Source organism: Elephas maximus, chromosome 27 (genome assembly GCF_024166365.1).
Source record: "Elephas maximus indicus isolate mEleMax1 chromosome 27, mEleMax1 primary haplotype, whole genome shotgun sequence".
Lineage (NCBI taxonomy): Eukaryota > Metazoa > Chordata > Mammalia > Proboscidea > Elephantidae > Elephas > Elephas maximus.
In genome coordinates this window covers 33,063,461-33,078,243 of record NC_064845.1, presented here as the reverse complement: position 1 = coordinate 33,078,243, position 14,783 = coordinate 33,063,461, and the positions used below count along the sequence as shown (strand labels likewise).

At 38.1% G+C, this 14,783-nt stretch overlaps 1 protein-coding gene across 1 annotated transcript in view; it reads left to right on the top strand.

The window, feature by feature from the left end:
* Positions 1-14,783, top strand: part of DNAJC13 (DnaJ heat shock protein family (Hsp40) member C13) — a 139,665-nt gene that overhangs the window by 78,516 nt on the left and 46,366 nt on the right. The window contains exons 34-42 of the mRNA XM_049870873.1: positions 693-808; positions 1,657-1,735; positions 6,034-6,169; positions 6,345-6,529; positions 6,977-7,051; positions 9,411-9,530; positions 10,474-10,653; positions 11,373-11,540; positions 13,810-13,923. Coding sequence (XP_049726830.1) covers positions 693-808; positions 1,657-1,735; positions 6,034-6,169; positions 6,345-6,529; positions 6,977-7,051; positions 9,411-9,530; positions 10,474-10,653; positions 11,373-11,540; positions 13,810-13,923 — 1,173 coding nt within the window. The remainder of the gene's footprint in view (positions 1-692; positions 809-1,656; positions 1,736-6,033; positions 6,170-6,344; positions 6,530-6,976; positions 7,052-9,410; positions 9,531-10,473; positions 10,654-11,372; positions 11,541-13,809; positions 13,924-14,783) is intronic.

Sequence of the window (14,783 nt, the reverse complement as noted above, 5' to 3'; positions counted from 1 at the left end):
TGTTCTGGATGCAACATGAGATAGTAGAAAAAGTATGAGCTTTTTAGTGAGACCTGGGTTTGAATCCAGCTCCACTGCTTATTAACTGGGAAACGTGTGACTACCTCACGGAATCTCAGTGTTCTCATATACTATTGTAATTTTATAGAAGAATGAAATCAGCTGCCCTGCTAAGAAGGTGATTTTAATTGGTTACACCTATTCCTTGCTTCCCAACTATTTCATTATTCAAAGTTTCACATTTATGACAATAGTGAAAAATATACTATCCAGCTATTTTGTGTATTAACCATGTATGTCTGGCAGTATTGAATGCTGAGGTGTGAAGCGAGAGTAACACTGGCTGTGATGGTTATGAGTCAACTTGGCTGGCCCATGGTTCTCAGTGGTTTGGCAGTTATGTAAGGATGTAATTTGGCAGTTGTGAAATGATGTAGTCATCCTCCATTTTGTGATCTGATGTGGTCAACCTTTTTTGCGTAATGCCAGTTTTTGCGTAACAACCTGGTCTTTGGAACCTAACCATGTCAAAAAGTGAGAAGTGGGTATATTTGTATTTCAGAAAGCTGGCTAATTGAGTAGCCTAGAAATGTCAATTTAAGTACATATACACTAGAATTGTATAACTTAAAAATTATATTTTGAAATATTTTTATTTTAGTAGATATAAATTTTAACCCTCTGTCTTTAAGGTTAAGCTTCTAAAAGATACCCTTGATGCCTGGAAGAAGGAAGTAGAAAAGAAGCCACCTACGATGTCAATAGATGATGCTTATGAAGTGCTTAACCTCCCCCAAGGACAGGGGCCGTGAGTTATTTTCAGTATTACCATAGTACTCGTCTGTTTTCCCTTAAAATATCAATGTCAAATATATATTGTTGTTAAACCAACAATTAAAAAAATTTTTTTACCTGTTCTTTGATAAACATACAGAGGAATAACTGTATGGAACTATCCACGTGATTTTTCACTACTGCAAATTTATTAGCAGGACGCCTTCTTCTGTTATTGCTATTACAATCGTTGCTCTCTACTGATTGAAATAATGTGTGCAGTGTGTCTGGAACCATATCTGACCTGTGGTATTCATTCACATCTTTGTTTTCCTCTTGGAGTTTGTGTTGTGTGTGAGGAAGAGATTTGATAGCAACATGCCCAGAATGCTGAATGACAGATGTGTAGGAAAAAATGCACATTTCCTTTATCAGCGATGCTTTATAGTAGATCAGATAATGTTAGAGAAAAATGATTTAAATGGTTTAAAAGACATTTTCTTAAATATGAACTCAAAGTGTTGGTGTATTTTTGGTAAGGCTGATATAATAACTTAGAAGTGTAGAGTTTGAAATGATATTTGTACACTTTGAAAAATTGGTGTTTTTTTGAAAAAGTTATTTCTTCTGTAAACCCCAAGTATGTTTTTTTAATTTAAAGTGAATGATAACCTTGCATAGGGAAGGCATTATCTTTCAGTTATACAGATAACATAAACAATAATCTTACTTAAATCATACTGGGTTTAATTTGTTACCTAATAAATGATCACGTAAGATTCCTGATAAAAGCAAGGTTATGTTAAAACATTTTAGATGATCATGTAAATATTTTTTTCTTGCACTTAACTGTATTCATGAAACAATTTTCCTATTTAACAGGCATGACGAGAGCAAGATTAGAAAAGCTTACTTCAGGCTTGCACAGAAGTACCACCCTGATAAGAATCCAGAAGGGAGGGTATGTACTGCCTTTGGAATTAGGGCTTTTGGGTTGACTTCCTTTTGCCCTGTCAGTATTTTGGAGGAGAAAAGTTACTTTCACATTCTTTTCCAGTGTCTGCCTTGTCATAAACTTGCAGCCTATGCCTTCTGCCTTCATGGCCATCCCCCGCTTTACCAGTAGGACTGTCCTTGTGACTAATAACTTAGGGTTTTTATTCTCTGTCCTTTCCCGTGTCTCTTTGATGGTCAGCTTGAATGGGAAGTCACATGAATAATTGATGGTTTGGAATGTGGCCGAACTTAATTCATTAATAGTTGATGCAATTGCCATTTGGATTGTTTTGGGTTTGTGTATTCAACCGACTTCAAATTACTTTCACTGGAGAAGTAGAGAATTTAGTTCAGGTTTAAAATCATTTGCTTCCAGCTTTCCTGATCCTGCCTCTTCCAGTTTCCTATTAAAACACCAATGGATATTCATAATAGAAGAAATCACATAAGAACCCCTCCAAACTAGGACTGGTAGTCTATTGCTAGAAACTAGGAGTAATCCCACTAACTCTAAGGTCAGTGTTTTTCACTGGGGACAGAGTATTCCTGAATGGAAAGACTCGATGTTGAAAAGATGTCACTTTTACATGTTTAAAGCATTTTTAATCAAAAGCCTCAGGTATTTTTGAGGACCTGGTAGCAATCCAAATTCATCTGGGAGAGAAAGCAATCAAGATAGGAATAAAGTTTTGGAAATCAGTATTTTATTGATAGATGTTAAAACATTCTATAAAGCTACAATTGTAAAACTGTGTGGTCCTGACACAAGAATCAACACAGATCAGTGGAATGTAATATGGTATAATAGTTCAAGAGCATGAATTTAGGAGTCAGACCTGCATGTAAGTCTTAGCTCTTCTACCAGTTGACTTTGTGACATTAGGCATCTTATTTAACATCTCTAAGTGTTTTTTTTAATATCTTCATTTAAAAAATGAGGGTAATAAAGGTACATACCTCACGTGGGTGTTGTGAGGATTAAATGAAATAATGTATGTAAAGCGTTCAGCGCAGTGTCTGGCAGCCGTTAGCTGCTGTAGAGTCGGTTCCGACTCACAGTGACCCTGTGCACAACAGAACGAAACACTGCCTGGTCCTGTGCCATCTTCACCATCATTGTTTTGCTTGAGCCCATTGTTGCAGCCACTGTGTCAATCCATCTTGTTGAGAGTCTTCCTCTTTTTCACTGCCCTTTACCAAGCATGATGTTCTTCTCCAGGGACTGGTCCCTCCTGATGACACATCCAAAGTATATGAGAAAGTCTTGCCATCCTTCTAAGGAGCATTCTGGCTGTACTTCTTCCAAGACGGACTTGTTCGTTTTTCTGACGTTCCATGGTGTATTCAGTACTCTTTGCCGGCTGCCAACACTGTAATTCAAAGGCATCAATTTTTCGGTCTTCCTTATTCATTGTCCAGCTTTCACATGCATATGAGGTGCTTGAAAACACCTTGGCTTGGGTCAGGCACACCTTAGTCCTTAAAGTGACCTCTTTGCTTTTTAACACTTCAAAGAGGTCTTTTGCAGCAGATTTGCCCAATGCAACACACTGTTTGATATCCTGACTGCTGCTTCCGTGGAGTTGATTGTGGATCCAGGTAAAATGAGATCCTTGACAACTTCAGTCTTTTTTCTGTTTGTCATGAGTCATGATGTTGCTTATTGGTCCAGTTGTGAGGATTTTTGTTTTCTTTATGTTGCGATGTAATTCATACTGAAGGCTGTGGTCTTTGATCTCCATCAGTGAGTACTTCAAGGCTGCTTTGCTTTCAGCAAGCAAGGTTTTGTCATCTGCTTAACTCAGGTTGTTAATGAGTCTTCCTCCAATCCTGATGCCCCGTTCTTCTTCATATAGTCCAGCGTCTCAGATTATTCACTTAGCATACAGATTGAATAAGTATGGTGAAAAAGACATGACCCTGATGCACGCTTTCCTGACTTTAAACCACGCAGTAGCCTCTTGTTGTTTGAACAACTGCCTCTTGATCTGCGTACAGGTTTCTCATGAGCACAATTAAGTGTTCTGGAATTCCCATTCTTTGCAATGTTATCCATAATTTGTTATGACCCACACATTTGAATGCCTTCGCATAGTCAGTAAAACACAGGTAAACATCTTTGTTGTATTTTCTGCTTTTAGCCAAGATCCATCTGATATCAGCAGTGATATCCCTGGTTCCACGTCCTCTTCGGAATCCAGCTTGAATTTCTGGTAGTTCCCTGTCAGTATACCACTGCAACCACTTTTGAATGATCTTCAGCAAAATTTTGCTTGTGTGAGATAATAATGATATTGTTTGATAATTTCAGCGTTTCGTTGGATCACTGCATCCATTTGTTGAAACATCTTAATCGGTATTCTGTCAATTCCTGGAGCCTTGTTTTTCACCGGTGTCTTCAGTGCAGCTTGGACTTCTTCCTTCAATACCGTCAGTTCTTGATCATATGCTACCTCCTGAAATGGTTGAATGTCAACCAATTCTTTTTGGTGCCATGATTCTGTGTATTCCTTCCATCTATTTTTGATGCTTCCTGCATCCAATTTTTTGCTGATAGAATCCTTCAGTATTGCAACTCGAGACTTACTGTTTTTCTTCAGTTCTTTCAGCTTGAGAAAAGCCAAGTGCCTTCTTCCTTTTGGTTTCCTACCTCCAGGTCTTTGCACATGTCATAGTACTTTATTTTGTCTTCTTGAGCCACCGTTTGAAATCTTCTGTTCAGTTTGTTTACTTCATTTCTTCCTTTTGCTTTCGCTACTTGACATTAAAGAGCAAGTGTCTGATACCAGCCTTTTCTTTCTTTTTAATGACCTCTTTCTGTCTTCATGTATGATGTCCTTGATGTTATTACACGGCTCATCTGGCCTTTGGTGATTAGTGTTCAGTGTCTCAAATCTATTCCTGAGATGATCTCTAAGTTCAGGTGGGATATACTAAAGGTGGTACTTTGACTCTGTGGACTTGTTCTAATTTTCTTCAGCTTCAACTTGAAGTTGCATATGAGCAGTTGATCTGTCCTAAAGTCGGCCCTTGGCCTTGTTCTGACGATGATATTGAGCTTTTCCATCGTCTCTTTCCACAGATGAAGTTGATTTGATTTCTGTGTATTCCATCTGGCGAGGTCCACATGTATAGGTGCTGTTTATGTTGTTGAAGATAGGTATTTACAGTGAAGAAGTCGTTGGTTTCGCAAAATTCTCTCATGTCATCCACGGCATTGTTTCTATCACCAAGGCCATATTTTCCAACTACTGATCTTTCTTCTTTGTTTCCAACTTTCACATTCTAATCACCGGTAATTACCAACATCTTGATTGCATGTTTGGTGAATTTCAGACTGCAGAAGTTGGTAAAAATCTTCAGTTTCTTCATCTTTGGCCTTAGTGGTTGGTGGGTAAATTTGAATTATAGTTATATTAACTGGTCTTCATTGTAGGCGTATGGATATAATCCTATCACTGATAGTGTTGTACTTCAGGATAGATCTTGTAAATCTGGCAATAATGCTCAATAGTCAGTATCATAATTATCATATGCTATCAACAATTATGGGAAACCCTGGTGGCGTAGTGCTTAAGTGCCACGGCAACTAACCAAAAGGTAGACAGTTCGACTCCACCAGGCACTCCTTGGAAACTCTATGGGGCAGTTCTCTTCTCTCCTATAGGGTTGTTATGAGTCGGAATTGACTCGATGGCAACAGGTTTTTTTTTTTTTTTTTTTTTTTATCACAATTATGAAGTGCCCTGATGGTGCAGTGGTTAAAATGCTTGGCTGCTAACCGAAAGGTCAGAATTTGAACCCTCCAGTGGCTCCATTTGAACCTGCCAGTGGCTCCACAGGAGAAAGATGTGGCAGCCTGCTCCTGTAAACATTACAGCCTTGGAAACCCTACAGGGTATTCTACTCTGTCCGATAGGGTCACTATCATTTGGAATTGACAGCATTTGGCATAATAATTATTTTTATATCAATACAAATTGTCTCTGGTATGTGTGAGTTTAATAAGCTATAAATGGTATAAACCCAGTGAGGAAGAATTTTTCAGCAAATAGTATTAAGGTAATCGGATAGTAGTTTGGAAAACAGTTTCACCTTACACAATATACTGCTAGATTATAGTTGAAATGAATTCCTTGACGTAAAAAACAAAGCAAAATAATAGCTAAAGAAGTGATCGGTAAAAAAAGAAACCAACTGTGTTGTTTAGGTTGTGGTTTGAGATGTTCCCAATTAAAGTTAATTATCTTCGGTTATATACAGGATATGTTTGAGAAAGTAAATAAAGCATATGAATTTTTATGTACCAAATCAGCAAAAATAGTGGATGGACCAGATCCAGAGAATATAATTTTGATTCTGAAAACTCAGAGCATCCTTTTCAACCGTCATAAAGAAGGTAAGACATGTGTTATTCCCCAAATTTTAATGTCTCCCAGGTAATTCCACCATGTTACCTGTTTCCATAGCATAATTTAATAGATGGAAAATTATTATGGCAAAGAACTCTTGGAATCACACAGAAACCAGTGTTCTGCTTTTATTTTCCCAACACTAACCTCTGGTTCTTTCAGATTTACAGCCTTATAAGTATGCAGGGTACCCCATGCTAATCAGGACTATAACCATGGAAACTTCAGATGACCTCCTCTTCTCAAAAGAGTCACCGTTGCTGCCTGCTGCCACGGAGCTGGCTTTCCATACTGTCAACTGTTCGGCCCTCAATGCCGAAGAACTCAGGAGGGAAAACGGAATAGAGGTGACACGGGACGCCCTTCGTGCTTATCATTGGACTGGTTTGGGCACATTGTATCACCATCGGCCATAGAGAACTCACCAAGCGCAAATACAGCTCACGTAGCTCCTTGCTTCAGTTTATTCCATCAGATAACACAATATTCTGTATATTCTGGCACCAAAATTAAAGGGGAAGAAGCAGCTTTATTTTGTAATATGTGTTGGAGAGCCTTGGGTTCAAAATTGGTTAACTTAATATTGCTGGCAAAGTCGCTTATTGGGAATGCTAAAAAAGAAGCTGCCGGGGCTTTTTTATTTATGTATTTATTTAACAAAGTTAATTAAGCAAACATTTATTTACTAAATAGCTAACATTAAAAGGTTATTTTACAATTTTATTTCTGCTAGAAAATTTCTTTCAGAGATGAAGTCAAAATGGAGCGTTAATGGCTGACTTCTTTTTTGACAGGTGTTACAAGAGGCATTTAGTCGCTGTGTGGCTGTCTTGAATCGTTCCAGTAGACCTGGTGACATGTCAGTACAGGTAAGGCTAAAACATTGTTCTAAAAAAGTTACACTAGACCAGTGGTTCAGACTTCAACATGTATCAGAACTACCTAGAGGGCTCACTAATACATGGGCTGCTGGGCCCCACCCCAGAATTTGATCCAGTGGATCTGGGATGGGAGCCTGATGATAAACGTTTCTCACGAGTTCCCAGGTGATACTGATAACTGCTGGTCAGTGTACCGAACTTTAAGAATCACTGCGGTAGACTGTGTATAGTCGTCTGTTGGCTTAACTTTTTTCTCTTAAAGTGGATAATAGTATAATGAACCCTTATACACCTATCACCCAGTATCAAACATTTGTCATTTGCCACTCTTGTTTCATATATTTTCCACTCCCTCCCACAATTTCCTTCTCTGCCTCTTTCTCCCATTGCTAATATTTTAATTTTGTTGTTGTTGTTGTTAAGATTATAATAGTTGCATTCTTTGATGGAAAATTCATGAAGAATTCATTAAGATCATTGTAGAGTTCCTCTTTTTATGTGGCCCTTTGTTTATGCCAAGAAAATTTAGAATATAGGACAATTGAGCGTAGGCTTTTGTGTTTCACCCTGTATTTTGAAGTATAGTTGGGCTGAGAGTTGTATACATGATCTGATGAGATAGTTTTATTTCACACTCAAAGAGAAGTACCACCAGTTGCCACTGAGTTAATTCTGACCTGTGGCAACCCCTTGGTGTCACAGTAGAACTGTGCTCTGTAGGGTTTTCAATAGATGATTTTTCAGAAGTTGATCGCCAGGCCTTTCTTCCAGGGTGTCTCTGGGTGGATTCCAGCTACTAGCCTTTGCGTTCACACCTGAGCATGTTAACCGTTTGCACCACCCAGGGCTCCCAAGGAAGAGTCATTCTGATACGTTCACAAGCCTCCGTTGGTTTGGCTGTGGAGACATATGAAGCACGAGGGTGCCTTCATTTTTATGCCTAGTTTATTGACGTGAAGAGTATGTAAATAAAAAAAAAAAAAATAGAATTGTGATATTCTGCTGGACAAAGTTACCTTAATGCAGAGGCAAACTTTTTCTTTAGAGAGCCTAAGAGTAAATATTTGAGGGTTTGTGGGGTACAGACGGTCTCTGCTTTGTATTATTTGTGTGTGTGTGTTTTAATAACAGCCCTTTAAAAAGGTAAAAATCATTCCTTTCACTTTCTGCCATGTTAGGTCATGGGTCATTTTGGCCCCTGAGCTGAAGTGGCAATGATTTGCAGCCCTCTGCATCTATAGAAAATCTTTTTTTTTTCCTTCAGATATGTGTGTGTGTGTGTGTGTGTGTGTGTGTGTGTGCACGCTCATGTGCATGTGTCTGTCCTTCAGGTATTTGTCACTTCCCTTCCCCCTAGCCCCTGGTAACCAGTCTTCCTCTTTTGTCTGTGTGGATTTACCTAGTCTGGCTGGTTCATATAAGCGGGATCATATAGTATCTGTCCTTTGGTATCTGGCTTATTTCACTCAATATGATGTTTTCAGGGTTCATCCATGTGGTGGCATGTATCAGAACTTCAGTTCTCTTTATGGCTGAATAATATTCCATTTTATGGACACGTACTACATTTTGTTTATCCATTCATCTGTTGATGGGCACTTGGGTTATTTCCACCTTTTTGCTGTTTCGAATAATGCTGCAGTGAACATTGGTATATATGTGTCTGAGTCGCTGCTTTCAGTTCTTTTGGGTCTATACCCAGGTTAAAATTACTGGGTTATGTGGAAATTCTATGTTTAAATTTTTTGGGAACCACCGAACATTTCCACAGTGGCTGTACCATTTTACATTTCCACCAGCGATGTATGAGTGTTCCAGTATCTCCTCATCCTCACCAACACTTGTTATTTTCAGTCATGTTTTCTTTTCTTTTCTTTTTTTTTTTTTTTAAATAATAGCCATCCTAGTGAGTGTGAAGTGATAATCTCATTGTGGTTTTGATTTGCATCTCCCTAATGACTAATGATGTGGGAGAAAGATGCGGCAACCTGCTTCTGTAAAGATTTACAGCCGGAAATCCCATGGGGCAGTTCTGCTCTGTCCTGCAGGGTCTCTATGAGTTGGATTCAACTTGATGGCAGTGGGTTTGGTTTTTGGTTGGTGGAATGACTAAGGACATTGAACATCTTTTCACGTGCTGTTGGCCGTTTGTTTATCTTCTTTGGAGAAGGAAGCTATAGGAAACCTTAATAAGAGAAACTAGTGAACCAATACAAATGTTGTGTTGAATTTTGTAGTATCATATACCATGAAGCATTATTCACAAATCTCTACTGATTTGATTTCCCTATGTCTTCAGTAAAAACGTGCACTTGACTCTCTTTTCTCTTTGCTCTGTTGCCCGCAGGTGTGTGGACACATAAGTAAATGCTACAGTGTGGCTGCTCAGTTTGAAGAATGTCGAGAGAAGATCACAGAAATGCCTAGTGTCATCAAAGATCTCTGTCGGGTGCTATATTTTGGCAAGGTGGAGTTCACCTTTAATGCTTTCTGTATACAGTCAGCAATGGGTTTTCTTGTCAAGTAGACAGTCCCCAACTTGTAAACAGGTTGTTTTCCCCAAATTATTTTTAAGTAAGTTCTTTGGAACTCCAAAAACTTTTTTCATAGAAACCTTGCAGTCAGTGAAGGCTTTGTCCCTAGGCTGGCACACAAACAAAAAGACTAGAGTGACATATCTAAAGGGAGATGGGTCCCCCCTAAACATTAGAAGAGAGTCAAAGAAGAAAAGAGAAAAGGCTAGACTAAAGAAATGATAAAATGAAAGGATCAGATAAAACCTGAAACTTAGAGTCAAGTCTGGCGGGAAACACTTCAGGGATCTGAAAGCTTCCTATTTCCTCCCAATCCAAAACTGCTGGGGGATGTTGACTGTGGGTGTAAAAATATGGTAAATGATGAGAGAGGAGAGAGAGACTTTTTAGATAACTGGGCAGAGTGAGAGTTGTATTGGAATGGAGTAAGATTGAGATGCTGGTCCTGGACTAAGATACCTAGAAGTAAGGATCGCTGATGAAAATATCTCCTCTCAGTAAGAATCTGAACTCTAATAGGAAGAAGTAAATTCATATACCACACTAAAGTTATCACTGATGCACCTAAGATCATTAACCTGTGAGTTGCTATTGATACCTATAACTGAGAATTTAGATTTATATATAAAATGGGAAAACCTGAATTCCTAAGTCTTTGAACACTAGCCTCAAGGATAGTCACTCTGCCATCGCATCATGGGGTCACTTTTTATTTTAGGCTTTAAAAGGTGTAAGATTTGAATTTTAATTGGAATTTAAAATGTGAGGAGGTGAACATGTTACACAGTGAGGTAGCTAGCTTGACATAACTTCACAGCAACCGGTTTCTCTTGGAAGGTTCTTTTAACCCTATAAATTGTTCTCTGATCCTCACAGAGTATTCCACGGGTAGCTGCTCTTGGGGTAGAATGTGTTAGTTCTTTTGCTGTGGATTTCTGGCTACAGACGCACCTGTTTCAGGCTGGAATTTTGTGGTATCTGCTCGGTTATCTCTTCAATTATGACTACACACTGGAAGAGAGTGGTATTCAGAAAAATGAAGACACAAACCAGCAGGTAACTCTTAACACCGCTTTAATGTTGAATTTGAACCCGAACAGTAGATTAATGCTAAATTAATGTGAAACAGAGTGTCAGCTATCCAGAACCCTCAAGGTATAAACTATTTTTCAAGATAAGTAAGTTTACCACTCTTTAAGTCCCAAAACTTTTTATCTCAACCACTTAGGTTGAAAGGGTTCAAGGTAAAGGAATTTGTAATAGCATATGGACATAGTTTTATCTTTTCTCGATTACTCAGTCACCTTTATGTTGGTAAAATTATGGTTGGGTAATGCAGGGAAATAGAACGATACCATCGGGCTGTTGGGGCTGGCTTCCCTACTCGTTGAGTAATTGTCTGATTTTTATAAATACTGTTTCTGTCTCCTCTTTTCCTATTCTCTTTCGTCCATTATACTGTCAGTGTGTGAGGCAGGCAAGTTTCCCCTCCCTGCCCTTAACCAAAGCTGCTTCCAGTTATCTATGATTTATGGTGTTGGATACAGGTGAATACATAGGCTCTTATGGATTCCTATAAATAAAGGAATAAGCTTTTGTAATACTTAAGCTGTCTGACATCAATGTAGGGAATGCTTGATTCCTTTTTTCTTGTTTGTTTACTGCTGCTTAGAATATGTTCCATGCATGTTTGATTCCAGAAAGTTAGTAGGTTACCTGTATAAGATATGAGATCTACTTGAATGTCTTAATCTTTTTTTTTTTTTTTATAACAGGAAGTAGCTAATAACCTTGCCAAACTGAGTGTCCGTGCCTTAAGTCGCCTTGGAGGGTACCTGTCTGAAGAACAAGCAACCCCAGAAAATCCAACCATAAGGAAAAGTTTAGCTGGCATGCTGACACCTTATGTTGCTAGAAAACTTGCTGTGGTTAGTGCTACTGAGGTATGTGCTTCACAGGTTTTGAAATTAGCTTAAAAAGTAGGCTGGGCTTTGATGAGAAGTTTAAGATCCTGTAGGTACATAGTAAAAGAGCACAGCTATGCTGATTGTTCTTGGAAACCTAAAAACTAGTACTGTTTATATGCTATTATAAAAATGAATTCAGTTTATTTATGGATTGATGCTGATGATACCAGCTCTACAAATCCAGTCTGTGCAAGGGTAGATTAACTTCATATTTCTCAGCTGTGGAGCGCACTCTAATTCTTAGCCCCTTTGAGTTAGAAAGGGATGGGACAAGCAGATGAACTCAGAATGGTGTTCCCCACTGAGTGGACTATGGGGAATCAGGATGCCCAGTCTGTACCTGGCTGTTTCTTGTAAGTATAGCTTATCTAGCCTCAGGGATGAAATCCTAACATACATGTATATCTACACACACGTACATCCATGTATATACACATACGTACATACGTAAAGGACGAAAGAAAGTATGAGGTTGGCAAATCTACCAAACTCTGACTTCTGTCTTAAGGATCATTGAGAAGGAATCTAAGAACCTAGCATTAGAGAATTAGGTAAGGTATAGAAATCCATTAAATGGAATATTGTATATACATGACTATGTAATGATTTTGCATTAATTTGTAAAATAATATTTAAGGGCATTAAAAAAAGTTTAAGGTATTTTAAGTGAAAAAGCTAGATCTCATTTTTGATAGAAAAAACAGATGGATGATAAAAATATCTGTACCAATATGCTAATGGTAGTTATCCCTGAATGACAGAATTGTGGGCTGTTTTTATTTTGTTTTTTCTAATGGTAAGGGAAAAAAGTCCCCAAGATTTATAGTGTTTTTAGAGTTTAAAGAGCTTGTTTCCTTTCAATCCTATCTGAGTCTGTTTTTTAGTGTAGGCCGTGCTTTTCAGTGCCCCTGAGAGAGGGAGGAGCCTTAGGTGTACCATTCATGACTTTTGTTCTTTTCGCGGACTTTGAACTCACCAGTGAGGCGCATTCTGACCGAAAACATTCTTTCCAGAAACACCAGCAAGTTGATGATTATTTCTATAGCAAACAAACAAACAATATATATACATACATACATACATATATGTAGCACTTCAGAATTAAATATTGACATGAGTCCATGTGGACTTAATAAAATGCTTATTTTAAACTGCCAAGTCTCAAAGCTTTAAAATTTTCTAACCATACATTTTTCAGTCATTTCACTTACTAGTAAGTAGTTAACCTTTTGAAAACAAGGATTAGATGACTTTTGTATGAGATGGAGGTGATACCTCTCTGCTTTCCTCATAGAGCTGGGGTATACAGTTGGAGAGAATGGATTGTGAAATTATTTTTCAGCACATAGAGCTCTGTAAATATAAAACATTGCATTTATTAAAAAATTTAAGAGGAGAGTTAACTGTCCATATTTATACTTTGGGAAACCCTGGTGGTGTAGTGGTTAAGTGCCACAGCTGCTAACCAAAGGGTTGGCGGCTCGAATCCGCCAGGCGCTCCTTGGAAACTCTGTGGGGCAGTTCTACTCTGTCCTATAGGGCTACTGTGAGTTGGAATCGATGTGACAGCAATGGGTTTTTTGTTTTTTAATATCTGCACAACCAGCCAACCACCCTTGAATCAGGGTTTGGCCAAGAAATATTAACTGAATCTCTACCCATAAATTTTGTTTCCTTTCCTAAGGGTATGCTTCATAAAGACTTAGATTTTTCTTTTCAAATATATGTATATAAAGGCAATGTGGTGTGACTCTTTTTAAGTTTAAATTTATTCAGTGTTTATTAAATGATTTAACACGAAATATCTTATTTAATTTTCATGTTAGCAGAGCAAATGTTAAGAGTTTTGAAGTCAAGCAGAATAAATTTGAACCCCAGTTTCACCACTTAAGGGTTGTGAGACCCAGGGTCAGTTATTTTCTCTCTCTCAGCTTTGGCTTTTCTCAGTTGCAAAATGGATAGTATCATCAAACTTGTTAGAGTTATTGACATGTAAGTCATTACAGGACACCCTGGTGGCGTAGTGGGTAAGTGCTACCGCTGCTAACTAAAAGGTTGGCAGTTCGAATCTGCCATGCGCTCCTTGGAAACTCTACGGGGCAGTTCTACTCTGTCCTGCAGGGTCGCCATGAGTAAGTTATCTATTACAATGCCTGTCACGTAGTAGACGTTTTAAGTAAACGATAACTTCTATTACTATATCCTTTTTCTAAATGTTACAAAAAAGCAATATCCTGTCTTCTAGATTTTGAAGATGCTTAACAGCAACACAGAGAGCCCTTATTTGATGTGGAACAATTCTACGAGAGCAGAGCTGCTTGAATTTCTTGAATCTCAGCAAGAAAGCATGATTAAAAAAGTATGCATGCTATTGTTTCATACATTTCTTGAGTAACTTATTTTGGTAGAATTTTGAAACTATAACTTAATATTGACTAAACACAAACCAGCTGTTTCCAAGTTCAGCATTAATTAAGCCTATACCTTTTTGCCACCTAATATTTGGCCCATTTAAGAAGAGCATTTTTTGGAAATGCTGGATGAGACCATCCAGTTCTTCTGGTCTCATGGCATAGGAGGCAATTGTTCATGGAGGCAGTTAGCCACACATTCCAACATGACTAATTTGTCCTGCCTCCTTCTAGTGGAGAAGCTAGCAAGCCATGTGAAAAAGGGAAGACAGGAGGTTGGGAGATAAGGAGAAGGCCTGGATAATTGTATACTAGGTGGTCGAATCTTGCTGGTTTAGAAGGCAGTTATGTATGTGGCTTTGGGATTTATTCAAGACTAACTATTACTGTTTATGTCCCGAATTATCCAGAGTTTGTTTTGGAACTCATTCCATGATAATTACCAAGATCTCTTTAGATAAAATTTTTGAGAACTGCATTGCTGGACAAAACAGGCCTCATATTTCTATACATTATTTATCTTTTTAGCTGAACAAACCTAATAACATCTTTCCTTTGTAGCACATAAAAATTTATCAATACTTTCACACGTTATTTTAGTCCAACCTTAATTTCTTGTGATTTTCAACCTAAATTCTCCCTGGAACCGTTTTTTTCTTTTCTATCTTGTTCCTTTTCCTTAAATGGAAACTCTTCTTACACTTGAGCTTGGTAGCTAAAAGGTCAAGAAGTGATGGAAACAGTTCTTGATTCGTCAACTTATAGACATACTTGTCTTTTTATTTAGAGAGCCTATTTTTTGGCACTT